The 14,947-nt window shown below is 34.7% G+C and overlaps 1 protein-coding gene across 8 annotated transcripts in view; it reads right to left on the bottom strand.

Annotated features, from left to right (window-relative positions):
* LOC136030452 (sodium/nucleoside cotransporter 2-like) overlaps positions 1–14,947 on the bottom strand; it is a 126,086-nt gene that overhangs the window by 93,987 nt on the left and 17,152 nt on the right. For 4 of the 8 annotated variants that reach the window (XM_065709452.1, XM_065709453.1, XM_065709449.1 and 1 more), the window contains exons 2-3: positions 8,743–8,859; positions 4,421–4,785 (exon numbers count right to left, since the gene is read on the bottom strand). In XM_065709452.1, coding sequence (XP_065565524.1) covers positions 4,421–4,785; positions 8,743–8,859 — 482 coding nt within the window. Of the gene's footprint in view, positions 1–4,420; positions 4,786–8,742; positions 8,860–13,466; positions 13,602–14,947 lie in introns of those variants that run through there. The other 4 variants (XM_065709455.1, XM_065709456.1, XM_065709454.1 and 1 more) reach the window with 2 other exon arrangements.

Below are 14,947 nucleotides of genomic sequence, written 5' to 3' on the forward strand. Positions count from 1 at the left end.
TTAATAGTTGCTTTAAATAAAATACAGTGTTGTATTTTCACGGAAATTTGCTTATTTTAATTACTGATCTGAATTCCAGATTGACAGGAACATAGATGTCACTTAGACAGAAACTCGGGATCAACAGGAACAGAGTAATTTTTTTTTTTTTTTTTTATGTTTCAAGCTTTGCTTTTTTTCTAATTTGGTTGGATAATTTACTTTGGAAGCCGGGCGTACCGGATGGCTACTGAAATCTACTGGAATTGATCATAGCCCACTAAGTACTAGGGCCTAAGCTGTCTTGAAATGCAGAGGCGACATTTGGGGGGGGGGGTCAGGGGTGGGCAAATGCCCACCCCAGATTTTTCAGGGGACCCAAGCTTCCACCACAAAGGGTCCTTTGCCGGTCATAATAATCCATTATGTACAACATAATCCATTCTGTTCAATTGATTTGAAATTACTGCACGTTTATTACTTTCACCGACGTATTGTTTACTTAAATAAGAAAGTTTCTCGCTGAGGAGGGCCAGCCTTTAGTCTGGTTGAATTTTCCACTTTCAGTTTAATCACTTAACCTCGTTGATTATGATCTTTGATGTTATAATTAATCTTAGAGGTCAGTGTGGCTGAGTTCCACATTGGGTTACAGTACATTTCCATGCAACACACGGGTGCTGAAAATGAGTTTTTACTTAGAATATTCGATCGATGTGCTGCCAAAACTCTGCATTTTTTCTTACGTGAAAGTTTGGGGGGGGGGCCAAAATGGAGTTCATGCCCACCCCAAGATTTGGCCCAAATGGCGCCTCTGTTGAAATGACAATCAGCTGTCTTGAAATGATATTATCCCACTAAACTTTTCACTAATTGAGACTATCCATACAAGCTGGTTCTTTTTCTTCTACGCATCCAAGGATTACAGTCACAGGTCAACGCAGCCTTGGCCTGAGTTGAGGAGATCCTGATTTCTTTTCCCGCACAGCGACATACTTCCAAATCTCTTAGAGTATATAATATATCTTTAAAGTACCATAAATAAGAACTCTTGTAGAGGCCACGCTTTCATTGGTCCTTTTGGTACCCCATAAATACTCTTTGTAATTTATAAAGTGAAGAAACAGCCTGATAGTTCTGCTGCCAAAAACCTTTAAAGCTATTTAAAATTGAAGATAAAGCTTACTTGTTCTGGCACCCGAACAAAATGAAGAAATAGAACAGAGAGCAAGATCGCCCCTTCACGTCGATAGAGAAAAAAGTAGCAGGAACTTTAAACAAGGGGAGGGGCATCCTTCAGGCCTTTATCCACATCAAAATTTCAAGATATGTATGGATGCTATTACAATGTATTTCATTTTCTGGATAACTCGCTCATTTAAGGTATTTTTTTTTAATTCCCCTCCTTTGAAATAAAACTGTCTATACACTCCTCTGGTGGGAGCATTACATGCTGAGATCAGTATATATGGTAAAACTGGCTAAGAATTTTCTTGAATTTTCCTCCCGTTCCCCATTCTCCTCCCCACTCAAAAATTGCATTTTAACTGATACATTTGGCATATTTTAACCTCCCCTCCCCCAAAAAACAAAACAACAAATAAAAACATATTGAAAATAATTAGATCCTTATTTTCAGTAAAGCGCTTTGAAAAGAGCTGTCAAGTGAGAAATAATAGCCATTTGAAGCTGATTCAGTAATTATAACTATTCTTTAGATTAATCTTACTGGTAAAACTTTATTTCAAAAGCGGATTTATCCTTATTAAACAGGTCGTGGTAACGAACTGTAGTAAGGAGCGACCCGGCTCAATAGTAACCAAAACTCTAAAAAATTGAATTTCTATATAGACAGCTACATCAAAAGAATCGCATTTTAATGCTAATTTTAAATATATAAGTTTCATCAAGTTTAGTTTTAACCATCAAAAGTTACGAGCCTTAGAAAATTTTCCTTATTTTAGAAAATAGGGGAAACAACCCCTAAAAGTCATAGAATAAATCACACCATCAGATTCAGCGTATCAGAAAACCCTATTGTAGAAGTTTCAAGCTCCTATCTACAAAAATGTGGAATTTTGTATTTTTTGCCAAAAGGCAGATCACGGATGCGTGTTTATTTGTTTGTTTGTTTTGTTTTCTAGGGGTGATCATATCGACCCAGTGGTCCTAGAATCTTGCGAGATAGCTCCTTCTAACGGAGATGAAAAGTTCTAGTGCCCTTTTTAAGTGACAAAAAAATTGGAGGACACCTAGGCCCCCTCCAATGCTAATTATTTTCCCAAATTCACCGGATCAGAATTATTACGAGAAATTATTACGCATATGACGGGCTCACCTCCTCCTAATACCTCGATCTTTACGCTAAAGTGTGTTTAGTAATTTCAACAATTTTTTCTACGGCTTTTGTGATTCAGGGGTCATTCTTAAGAAATTGGGACAAAATTTAAGTTATAGTGTAAAGAGCGAGGTACTGACGAGGAGGTGAACCCCCTCATATACGTAATAAAACATGAGAATACAGAAGTTCGTTACGTAAGCTAATTTGTAAGTTACGTATATCTTTTACTAATAAAAACATTCGTAAAAAATTAAAAGTTCTAGTTGCCTTTTAAAGTAACCAAAAAATCGGAGGGCAACTAGACCTCCTCTCCTGCTCCTTTTTTTTCTCAAAATCATTCGCTGAGAAAGCCTTTTGGCCAAAAAAATAAATATGCAAATGTTGTTTTAATTATTCATCTGCGGAGAGCCAAAATCAAAACATGCATTGATTCAAAACCTTCAGAAATTAAATAAAAAAAACAAGTTTTTTTTAAACGGAAAGTAAGGAGCGACATTAAAACTTAAAACGAACAGAAATTACTTATTTCTAAGGAGCGACGTATATGAAAGGGGCTGCTTCCTAATCAAGGCCCCGCTCTTTACGCTAAAGTTTTTTACCGTTTAAAAAAGTAGTTAAGAGAAAGAGTCAAACTTTAGTGTAAAGAGCGGAGCGTTGATTAGGAAGCAGACCCTTTCATATACGAAGTAATTTCTGTTCGTTTTAAGTTTTAATGTCGCTCCTTACTTTCCGTTAATAAAACTTGTTTTTTTATTTAATTTTCAGTTAAGCGCTTTGAAAAGAGCTGTCAAGTGAGAAAGAATAACCATTTAAAGCTGATTTAGGAATTATAACTATTCTTTTGATTAATCTTACTGGTAAAACTTTATTTCAAAAGCGGATTTATGGGAATTTTGGAAAACAGTCAGAAATCCCACAAAAATTAATTTTGAACGAACCATTTAAAAGAGTGACATTAGTAAAAATACTAGGGCCAACATGGGAGGGGTATGGGGGTAAAATCCTTGAGACAAAGCCTTAAAGAGGCCTCTAAAATTCATTCTAAGCAATATGTGTCCAATATAATCTACCAAGGAGAATAGCAACAGTACTGCGGTACGGTACTTCACTAGACACTGCGCATAAATATTGCAAGAAAGCTGAAAAGCAAAGACACCATGTTGTTCGACTCTGTGATATTGACCTAAATTTTAGACAACGATTTTTAGACCTTTTAGAAGAATTTTAATTTTGTTTGGCATAGCGATTTCCGCTTTCCCATATTTCTGTATTTATTTAAAAATTTGTTTTCGACAAGACATTTAACAAGCACCTTCATTCGAAAAGTGGTTTTAAGTTTAAGTTCCTTTTATTATCAATATACATCCATTTATAAACAAAAATATCCCAAAGGGCTCAATGGCCTGTTATTCGGAAAAAATATAAATAATTATTAAATACATTCACACTTAAAATATATTTAGATTCTACTCACCAATCCTCACCCGAGTACAACTGGTTTCCGCGGCACCTACTTAAAAGAAATACTTAAAAATAATCAATACTTGCTCATCAAATCCTTTTTTTTACTTCTGTTAGGGTTGTGTCTTAGCTATTACTGCTGTGACTAGTTTCCTTCAGTTGTAAAGGGTATAAAGTCCTCCCTGCCCACTATGCACTGCAAGGTGCCCTGGTACTAATTCCAAACCTTTTAAGAATTTTCACCCCTATGCTGAAAATAAGCAATTCATTAACTTATCAGGCACTTTTGCATCCAGAAAAATATCTTCCCTTGAATATGCTAACTACCCATGCAGCTGTTAATTATTAAGTTTTATGTATATCGGCATATCTTTAAGTATTCAATGGTGCCGCGAATTTGTCTGTGAAAAAGAGTTTATCACACCATCAAATAGCGGTAGTTGTTAAATATTCGGTCAATAAAATTGTCGGTCAATATTCGGTCGTCAATATTCGGTCAAAATCAGTGTCTCTATTTCTATAATCATAATAAAATATACAGTGGAAAAATCGAAACAGTACTGGAGTTGAAAACTAACGACATCTTCAAATGGATTGAAAGTGATGTAGGTCATCTAAAAACAATGAAAAAGGAAGTACCTTAAATTCCAAAGTTGAATTATCTTCGTGACAACACTGTTTGATACCTTTTGAAAATTTGTATTCGAAGACAGGCTCTGTTTCACGATTTTGTAAGTAATACTTAATGTTACAATAACTGAAATAATAATAAGCAAACCGGCTCCATCACACCAGTCAATGTCACTATCTTTTTTAAGTCTTATGGTTACCGCAGCAACTATATAGGCTATAAAGAAACAATATATAGCGCCAATTTTGAATATTGATATGGAACTTTTGTTCTTGGTGGTAAACTCTTTGACCTTGTCCTTCCAATTTTTCATAAAAGGTAACCGCTCTGACGTAAATACTGGCGTTTCATTTTGATTGATAGGTCTATTTTTCTAAAAAATAATTGATAAATTAAAATAATGTTGAAACAAAATGATGCTTAAATAACATTGAAATATAATTATACTGAATTGATGAAAATCAATATTAATAACTATTCTTAAAAGTGCTAGTTTTTTAATAAATAAACTACAACAAACAATTTTTGGTGATTGAAAACGACAAACATGACTATTGAAAATGTTGTAAAATTTGAGTATATTTTGCGCTTTAATCATTTTTAGCAGAAGATGCTTACTATGGAATGTGAGGCCTTGAAAAAGTTCCAACGGAAGTAGAGAAAACGACAGAAAGAGATAGAGATAGGGACAAAAAGTAAATAATGCACAAACAGTTCACGACTAGAGGTAATCTTAAATTGCAAATACGAATATGTACTAATTTTAGCAAATGTCTTTCAAAATAGTACCTTGAAAGTATGTCTAAAAAAAGCAGTCCTTTACGACACATTTTCTAACTTTGTTTTCGAAAATCAAACCACACTCAATAATTCACAATACAAAACAGGATGGTAATATTAAAGATAAGAAATGCAGTTTGGAGAGTCTGTAGTACCTGTTTAAAGCCAAAATTTTAGAAGAGGTCGATAACAAAGATATAGTATATAAGGGGCAACGCACTAGCTTTGTATCTTAGCTATGCATCTACTAGTCTACTAGCTATATGCATCTTAGGGACTTAGAGATACAATTTGCATTCATTATTTAAGTATAATGAATCTTGTCAATTCTGGTAAGGATAAAACCCCAATTACTCGTCTACGAGGGGTGTATCAAATACCATGTAGTTGTGGAAATTATTACATTGGTCGAACCCACCAAAATTTAGGAACAAGATTACAGCAACACAAAGAAAGTATTGAAAAAGCGTTAAAATCTAAAAATAACTCTATATCTTTCGATTCAGCTTTAAGTAGTCATATTTTTGAAAATCCAAACCATTATGTTCTATTTGACGAAACAATTCTAATTAGCAATGACCTAGGAATCAAACAAACTGTCCGTGAGGCAATCGAAATCAAACGAAACTTAAATAATAATAAATCCCTAAATAGAGACTTGGGTGAATACACACTCAACCCTATGTACACAAAATTAATTATAGAAAATAATCTAATTCAAAATAAAACAAAAATAGGAATTAACAAAAACAAGCCCAATATCAAAAGAACTATCAGATTAGCTGCAGAGAAGGCAAATATCGCAATAAGAAATCAATCCAATTTTTAATAAATACAGTTAGTGAAATGAATGAACCTTTTTATCTTGTAAAATGTTAGCTTTTATCAGACAGTCTTGGCTGAACTTTTCGTTAAGAAGTAATGATGCCAAGGCTATTTTAAAATAAAAAATGGATTTTTAACTGAGAACTTTTATTGTAAGTGTTTTATTGTTTTTTATTTTTTTCTTTGCTGAAGACGGCCCTTAGATATAGGGCCGAAATATTCAAATAGGTTTTGTTGGTTCACTGTCTTGGGAAAAAAAGTCCTCATTATTCTCTCTTTTGTTGTTGTATTATGGAAAGGCAGTGTGGTCTTCGTCATTATTTATTATCTTCGTCATTATTTGCATTCAGTTATTAATGGGCGTAGCTGTAATATCTTAGAAACTGCTAAGATTAGGGCTGTGATTAAGTGAACTGGTGGAGCTTGAAAATCCCATTTTAAAATTGAAAAATTTTTAAAAAGTACTCAAGTATTCATTGGCGGAAGACACCGCTTTTAATATCAGGCTGTAGCTTCTCTAAGGTGCTACAAAATGTTTACTAGGATTTTGCTCTATTTCCTCTAATTGCTTAGAAATCTTAGAAAATGTCTAGCTTTTTTTCACAAGTGTACTCTATGAAGGATGCTGCTTTTAGAACAAAATTGGTACTGTCATGAGCAGAAGACAATAACCTGCAAGATGATTGCAACCATTTTTCGATTTATTTTCCTGTTTTCGATCAGTCCCATTGAATATTTTCAGCTACCTGAAATTTTTACAAGTTTTTTTCCAGAAAGAATCGTTTCAGATCCCCCTAGAGACCAAATTGACAAGCTGGTATGATTAACCTGCTATTTCCACCAATGAATAAGTGCTATATTCAGGGTTTTTGACAATCGTCTGTCTCTAGGAATTGAGAGACAGAAGGCTACCCTAACTTCAATTTTGAAGCTCGAAGTTTTCAAGTTCACTTAATCAGAGCCTTAATAGGTTGAAACTGTCAGAAAATGTCGGTTGAGACATTGAACTAAACGTCAAATCTTGTTGAAATTACAAAATGATCTGATACATCAGTAATAATAACTCTTGGAGCTGAAAAAACTAGATTTGAAAAAATTTTGTCAATAAGCATCGATGATGAGGTGGTTACTCGTGTGCATATATTTATAGTTGGAAATAAACCATAATTGGACATACACAAATTTATAGTTGGACATACAAAGCTGCAAAAAATTCATAGAAACGCTCGCATCAAGCTGATGAAGGTCAATATTAAAATCCCCGAACATTATAAATGGATGTGAACCAGTTGCTAGTTTCTTCAGCTCCTCATCCAAAAGATCCATAAAGATGGCTATGGAGCCAGATGGCGGCCTATACAAAATAATAACAAATGCACCTTTAGGTTTCAGCCTAAGCTGAAGAATAAATGGTTCAAAAACCATTTTCTGATATACTACTAAGGCATTTCTTCCCAAAACCTCATTATCGCTTCGAGTATATGCACTATTTCCTCCATGTTGCCTAAACTGTCGGTTCCTATTGTAAGATTTATATCCTGGAATATTTAAAAGAGCGGAGTTGTGACCTTTCAGCCAGGTTTCAGTAAGACCGATAACCTGAAAAACCGAAAGATCACATATTTCATTTAAACAATTAAACGAAGAATTTGGCCCTTGGTAATTAAGATGGAAAACATTGAGGCCTCTCGCATCACCGTACTCAGATTGAATTCCATCTTGAAACAAATGTTTGGAACTTATAGATTTATAATGCCCTGCTACCCCAATGTCATAGCTCCGATGCAGCTGCTCCGTAAATACACCCCCAAAATCTACATTGGAAGCTTCCAGAGTATTAAGACGGCTAATGCTCCGGGAATCACGATCATAATTATCCATTGTCATTAAATTCAAAAAAAAACCTCGGTACATGGTTTCAATAAAAATAAAGATAACAAACAGACATAAAAAAGAAAAACAAATTGAAAAACAAAAATAATCCACTTCAAACCACTAATAAGAAAAAGAACAGGCGATGAAAATATTGCCTGTAACCCGTTCATGTATAAAGCTCAAGCTCCTAACGCAACGGTTAACAACTTAGTAATAAACACAAACCCCAACATCACAAGATTACTTAAAAACTATCTGAAAAAAACTTCAATTAGACTTAATCAAGCAAAATACACAAATTACGGCATCAACTTTGCATTGTACCATAGCACTTTAGCTACAGTGTTATTTTTTTATACAAATAACAGGGGGTAATGTAGGGGGTACCCAGCATTCCACTCCTTTATCCACTAGACATTTATCCAATATACGTTGTAGGGAATGTGTCAAGCGCAGTGGAACCACGTCTGGTGGAATAGTACGATACACACGGGGCTTCTAGGTGTACATCAGCCTAGGTCAAGCTTGCATTAATACTCGGCTTCACAAACTCTTATTTGAAATTCAATTTGTTTTTTATTTTATTTCTTATAATTCGTACATTAATATTGAAAGAAATTAAACAGAATAGTAAAAGGGAATAGAAAGTATTACAGATTGGAGAAAACTGATGAAAATAGAAGAAATGATACAAGAATAGTAGGAAATTGAAGAAGAAATAACCTCTATGTCCAAATTTCTGTATCCTTTTCTCAACAGGACGTGGGAAATAGTTTTCATCTATGAACTCTAATCACAACCATTGCTATAGTCTAGCCTCCATTTTATAGATCTTGAAAAAAAAAACTACCTGATCAACAACTTCATCATTTTGTATGTCAAGTACCACCCCATGACCTTCATTTGTAATATTCGTAGATTCTTGAATAAATGCTGGATTTATAATGCCTTTTCGATCGTGTTCGTCCTGTAAAAAGAGAGGAAAACTACACATTATACAAGAAAAAACAATTATAGAATTAAAAATAATCCTAGAACTTTTATAACTTTCCCCATGAAGCCCTAAATAGAACTCTGTAGAGGTTATAACAAATAGCAGCGTAGGGGAATTTTGCTGTTTAGCACTTGTTTTTATTAGAAAGTATTGCTATGTCAAAAAGGGAAAAGAGAAAGAAAGAATCACGAAGAAAAATATAAGAATATGTAGTACAAAAAAATTGAAAAGGTGGCTGAACTACTACTTATTTTAATGCCAGAAAAATCTACCTTAAGTAAAAGTCTTTGATGTCCTTAAAATATTGTGCTGCCCAAGGTTCACAAAGTTGGACGCAAAATAAATTGGACAGTGCAGAAACATACAAAATTGCATATTAATTAGTTTCACTCTATCCATTATAACACTTGCAATATAGCTAATTGTGTAAAGTTGAATAAATGATTATTCATTTTGGAAGCCTTTTTTCAATGCCGCAGTTGAAACATTCATACATACTCATTGAATCACAAACGGTTGTTTCACAGGTTGAATGATACCAGGCTCAAGGTCATCAGAGAACCACTCAGTTCTCAGTCTCTTCTCTGATCAAAAAAGTCAGGCTTCTGTAATCAAATTCAGCATATACCTATGCTTATCACAGAACAATAGAACAATCACTTAGCCTTTCACGTCAGTGACTGGATTAGCTATCTTGCGGTTAGAATTTTTTGTAACTTGACTTTTGGTATTGAACATGATTTTTTAGGTGGAACTAAAATCTGAGCGCAAAAAAAAAATCAGAGAAGAAAGGTTTCAAATTAGAGTAAAATTATGGTAATTTAATTAGCTAATAACTGGCATAACATTTCCGTGGCATTTTTCTGATATAGAAACAATTTAATTTGAGATTTCTTATGCTTTTTGAGTCCTTGTAAGTGATGTAGCCCAGTCTTTCGGTAAATGAAAATGATTTTATTAATCCACCAAACCACAAGACAATTCTTACTTGTAACTTTCCAAACATCTTTGCACCTGTGAGTAGTTTTAAAAATTATTCCGGGAAGAGGGGGAGAAAGCCTGCAAAAAAAAATATCCAAGGAGTAGGAAGAAGAAATGAAGAAGTTTTTTGCCAAGATTCTGTCAAAGTACCCGAAAGTAGCACAAGTTTGCAATTTCTGTATAATTTAGGTCTTTTAAGGAAGACCAATACCCAAAATATTGTCAAACTTAAAAGGATCGACTCGCAGCTTATAAGTAGTTTGATAGCCCTAGGGACAGGAAGGTACATTTTTTTGCAAAGAATTATGTTTTTTATATTACATAAAAATATTTCTACAACAATCAACACATTTTTTTACAGTATTATTGGATTATCACTTGATTTCAGTCGAGAAAAGTTTGGAAAAATAGGATGGATGTTACGTCGGTGAACCAAGATTAGGATAACAGAATCAGCAGTCATGACAGTGGTCAAGCACGGTTCTGAAACGTGAGTGCTCTGAAAGACGGAGGAGGATTTATATGATATTTTTGAGAAAAAATGTGTGCAGAATCTTATGGATACCCCTGTGACTGACTGTGTTTCAAATAGTGACCTGCACGAAAAATGTAGGTTTGTCCCACTTTCTAGGGCTATAATGAGAGATTAAATAAAAAAAAAAACTTCTAAATGAAGGTAAGGAGTGACATTTAAACTTAAAACGAACAGAAATTATTCCGTATAGGAAAGGGGTTGTTCCCTCCCCGACACCCCGTTCTTACGCTAAAGTTTGACTCTTTCTCTCAACTCTACTTTTTAAAACAGTAAAAAAAAGTTTTACTTTTTAAAAAGTAAAACATCGTAAAGAGCAGGGTGTTAAGGAGGGAACAGCCTTTTCCTATACGGAGTAATTTCTGCTCGTTTTAAGCATTAATGTTGCTCCTTACTTTCAGTTAGAAAAACTTTTTAATTTACTTAATTTCTAAACGTTTTTGAATTAATACATGTTTTTATTTTGGCTCTCCGCACATGAATAATTGAAACGAAATTTGCATATTAATCAATTTGCTTGGCTAAATGGCTATCTCCTAGTTTTGATCGGACGATTTTGACACGAAAAAAGGAGCGGGGGAGTAGGCCTAGTTACCCTCCAATTTTTTGGTTACTTAAAAAGGGAACTAGAACTTTTAATTTTACGAACATTTTTATTAGTAAAAATATGCATAACTTACGAATACGTGTAGTCTAAATTTCCTTCAAATAACTTTTGGCTCTTAAAAAGGGTACAAAACTTTGAATTTTAATCAAATTAGCTTCCTTAAAATATCAATGATGCTACTAGCTATGATAAAGCAGCGCTGCCTATGAAATTGCTTTTATACCCTTTTAATACTTGGCACGTATAGTTTTCTCGTTTAAATAAAACTCCCCCAAAACGGTTCAACTTAATGCCCGTAGTGTCATTAGTTACAGTAACCCTAAAAGTTTAAATCAAAAATATAAACATAGTGTTTTCTGGCTAGTTCAAAATCTATCACAACTTACCTTGAAAGGTCTAATTTAATAATGTAAGCCGCTATTTTGATATCGCTTTTTCACCCTATTGACAATTTACATGATCATAGTTCGTTTTGATTTAGAACAGCATCCGCCCAAATATACCTTGAAAGCTTCACATTATACCCTTAGCTTGTGTAGTAGCACTAGTTGTAGTATCCACACAGCACTTTTTTTTCAACATCCCCTTCAACACACGATGAAATTTTTGACTTAGTACCATCAACCAGTCTTGAAGCATTGCTGATACGTCCTCTTGACAACCTAAGTGGGCACAGTATGTTTCGATTTATTTCAATACAGTTATAGTTATTTCCCAAAATTATCACCTTAATACCCTTAGATTTATTAGTAGTAGTAGCAGCACAAGTAGTTATAGTAGTAGCAGTAGGACTAGAGTTAATAGTAGTAGTCTTAGCTTTAGTAGTAGTAGTAGTAGTAGCAGTAACAACAATTGTAGCAGTAGTAGTAGTAGTGGTTCTGGGAGTAGAATCAGTAGTACTATGATGCAAATACTGTCTCTTGGTTAGCTCAACATCCCCACAACAGGCACTATAAGTTTTAATTTCGTGCACGAAACTGTTCCCAAGTTATTGCTGTTATGCCCTTTTGACAACCTACATAGGGATGGCAGGTTGTCATCCGTACAACAAAAATTCTCAAAAGTATTCTTTGAAAATTTTACCTTCATACCCTTAGGTATAGTTGTAATCGTAGTCATAGGAGTCACTATGATATTGTCGATCTGCTCTTTTGATAGCCTGTATATTCATATACTTCTTGCAATTTTCAGTTTAATGCTCTTAACCTTACAAGTAGTTGCGATAGAAGTAGTAGTTGGAGCAATAGTAATAGTAGTAGTAGAACTAGTAAATGTTGCAGCAGCAGTAGTATTAGTAGTAATTTGCAGATATTGCCTTTTAGTCAATCGATCTTTCCCTTTAAGTATTCTCTGGGGGTTCTAACTTAATACATAAATCAATTCTTAAGATACGCTATTTTGACAATCTAAATGCACATAGTGTCTTTTGTTAGTTCCAATTTGCCATCAACATGATCTCAAATTTTATCGTTATAGACTTAGCCTTAATAGCGCTATTACCAGAGTAGTTTCGGTGGTAGTAGAAGCAGTTGCAGAGTTACTGTTGCATTATTATTATTATTATTATTAGTAGTAGTAGCAGTAGTCGTAGTAGCATGTGTATATTGCCTTTTGATCAGTTGAAAATCACTTTCATGATTCCCCGGAAGTTTCACCTTGACACGCTAAGTCGTTCCAAAAATATTTTGTTGATGTGCGCTTTTGACACCCTTTCCCCCTTAATACTCTAAGCCTTGCAAGTTGTTGCAATTGAAGTAGTAGTTGGAGTAGTTTAGTAGCGTAGTAGCATAAGTAAAAGAAGCAGTGGTATTAGTGGATATTAGTGGTATTGGTGCATAGTGTGTTTTGATTTCGTTCAGGTTCGCCTTCAATATTCTGTAAAATTTTTACCTTCATACGTGTAATCTAAATTATACTAGTGTCACAGTAATGGTAGTAGTACGAACAGTAGTAGCACTAATAGTGTATAATTATTAGTAGTAACAATAGTAGCAGCAGTATTTATAGCAGCAGTAACAGGTACATTTTGCCTTTTGATCAACTAACATCCCACTCATGATGCTACTGAAGTTTCCTCTTCATATGATAAGCCGCACCCAAAATGTTGTTGATACAACCGTATCAGCAATCTATATGCACATATCATGTTTTAATTTAGTTCAACTTTTCCCTCAATGGTTCCTCAGATAGTTTTTTTCAATATCCTCAGCCTTAGCAGTACTCGCTAAAGAGGTAGCAGTTTTAGTGATAGTAGTGGTAGTAGCAACAGCACTTGTGGTAGCAGTAGAAGCAGCAGTAATTGTAGTAGTAGTAGTGTGCAAATATTGCCTTTTTGGTCAATTTATCATCTTCCTTATCATTCCCTGAAAACTCAAAATTAATATACCGAGTCATTCCTGAGTTACACCCTTTTGACAACCCATATACACATAACATGTTATGAAGTAATTCAATACTCACCTCAACATTCTCTGAAAGACTCATCTTAACGACCTTCGTATTTTGGGAAAGTAAAATTCAAACATGCATACGCCTTTCTCAATAACACATACTATTCGTAAACAGCGAACAAATTGCATAATTTGCAGCCATTTCCCCGAGACCTCGGGGGGGGGGGTACATCCCCAAATGCATAATTACTGAACCTTTTGACAACTCTGAAAAAGATTGACGTCTAAAAACTTTGTTTGCATGTTTGTTTCGGGAAATGGTGGGCTAGGGGGGAGGTTGGTTTCTCTCAAATCATTTTATTGACTCTTAAAAGGACACCATAACTTTCAATTTAAAGTCTAATGAGACAAATCTTTAATTTGTCTCAATATCTCAAAATCTTTAACACGACCACCCACCCCATAAAAACCTTACATTTCCCCAGGACATAACTTAAAGCCCATGCCCTAGGGCTCTGGAGGCTTGTGCCAAGCCTGGAGGCATAGTTATATGTTCTTTGGACTATTTTGAACAAAACTACCATCACATAATTTCAATCAGGTGCGATTTGTGAAAAGAGAAATAGTTGGGGGTGGGGGAGGCTAGTTGACCTCCATGAATAATGACTCTTAAAAGGGAACTAGAACTTCCAATTTTAACCAAATGAGTCACCTCTAAAGTTTACAGAGCCACCCCTCCCATAAGAACCTTGAATGTCCCAGGGGCATGACATACGACACTCACCTTCAGGATGTAGTGGTTTGTATCAACCTCAAAAGCTTTGCAATATGATTTATGACTATTTTGAATAAAAGGAGTGTCTTAATTATCTATTGGGTACAATTCGTGAGAACATGCCATGTTTGTGTGGGGAAAAGAGTAACTGCTCCCGGATCAATTTGATTATTAAAAAGGGCCCTGGAACCTCTGATTACCAATCTGATGAGTCCCCTCCAAAGCATATATGACCACCCTTTCTGTAAGAACCTTATATGACCCCAGAACATAACTTACAATCCTTGCCCTGAAAGTTATTGTGGGGGGGTATCTTCCTTACAAACATAATTTCTGGACCCTTCAACTATAATGAACAAAATTGTTATCTCCAAATTTTGAGTTGTTAAAACATTAGGAGATTTTAAGGGAAATGATGAGCGTGGAGAAAGGGGATGTTTGCTCTCAAATCGCTTTTACTCTTAAAAAATGGCACTTGAACTTCCAATTTCTAATGAAATAAGCCCCATCTGAAGTTTATATGACCACCCATTCCATAAAAACCTTACACGCCTTCATGACATAGCTTACAACCCTATCCCCAGGGCACTGGGGGTTGTTTAAGCCCTAGAAGCAATACTATATGCTCTTTGGACTATTTTGAACAAAATCGCTACCTAATAATTTCAATCATTTGTTTGGTTAAAAAGGGGTCGGGGGTATCTAAATGCCCTTCATCACTTTTGATGCTTAAAAAGGAACAAGAACTTCTGATTTTCAACCAAATAAGCCTCTTC

Source organism: Artemia franciscana, chromosome 8 (assembly GCF_032884065.1).
Source record: "Artemia franciscana chromosome 8, ASM3288406v1, whole genome shotgun sequence".
Taxonomy (NCBI): domain Eukaryota; kingdom Metazoa; phylum Arthropoda; class Branchiopoda; order Anostraca; family Artemiidae; genus Artemia; species Artemia franciscana.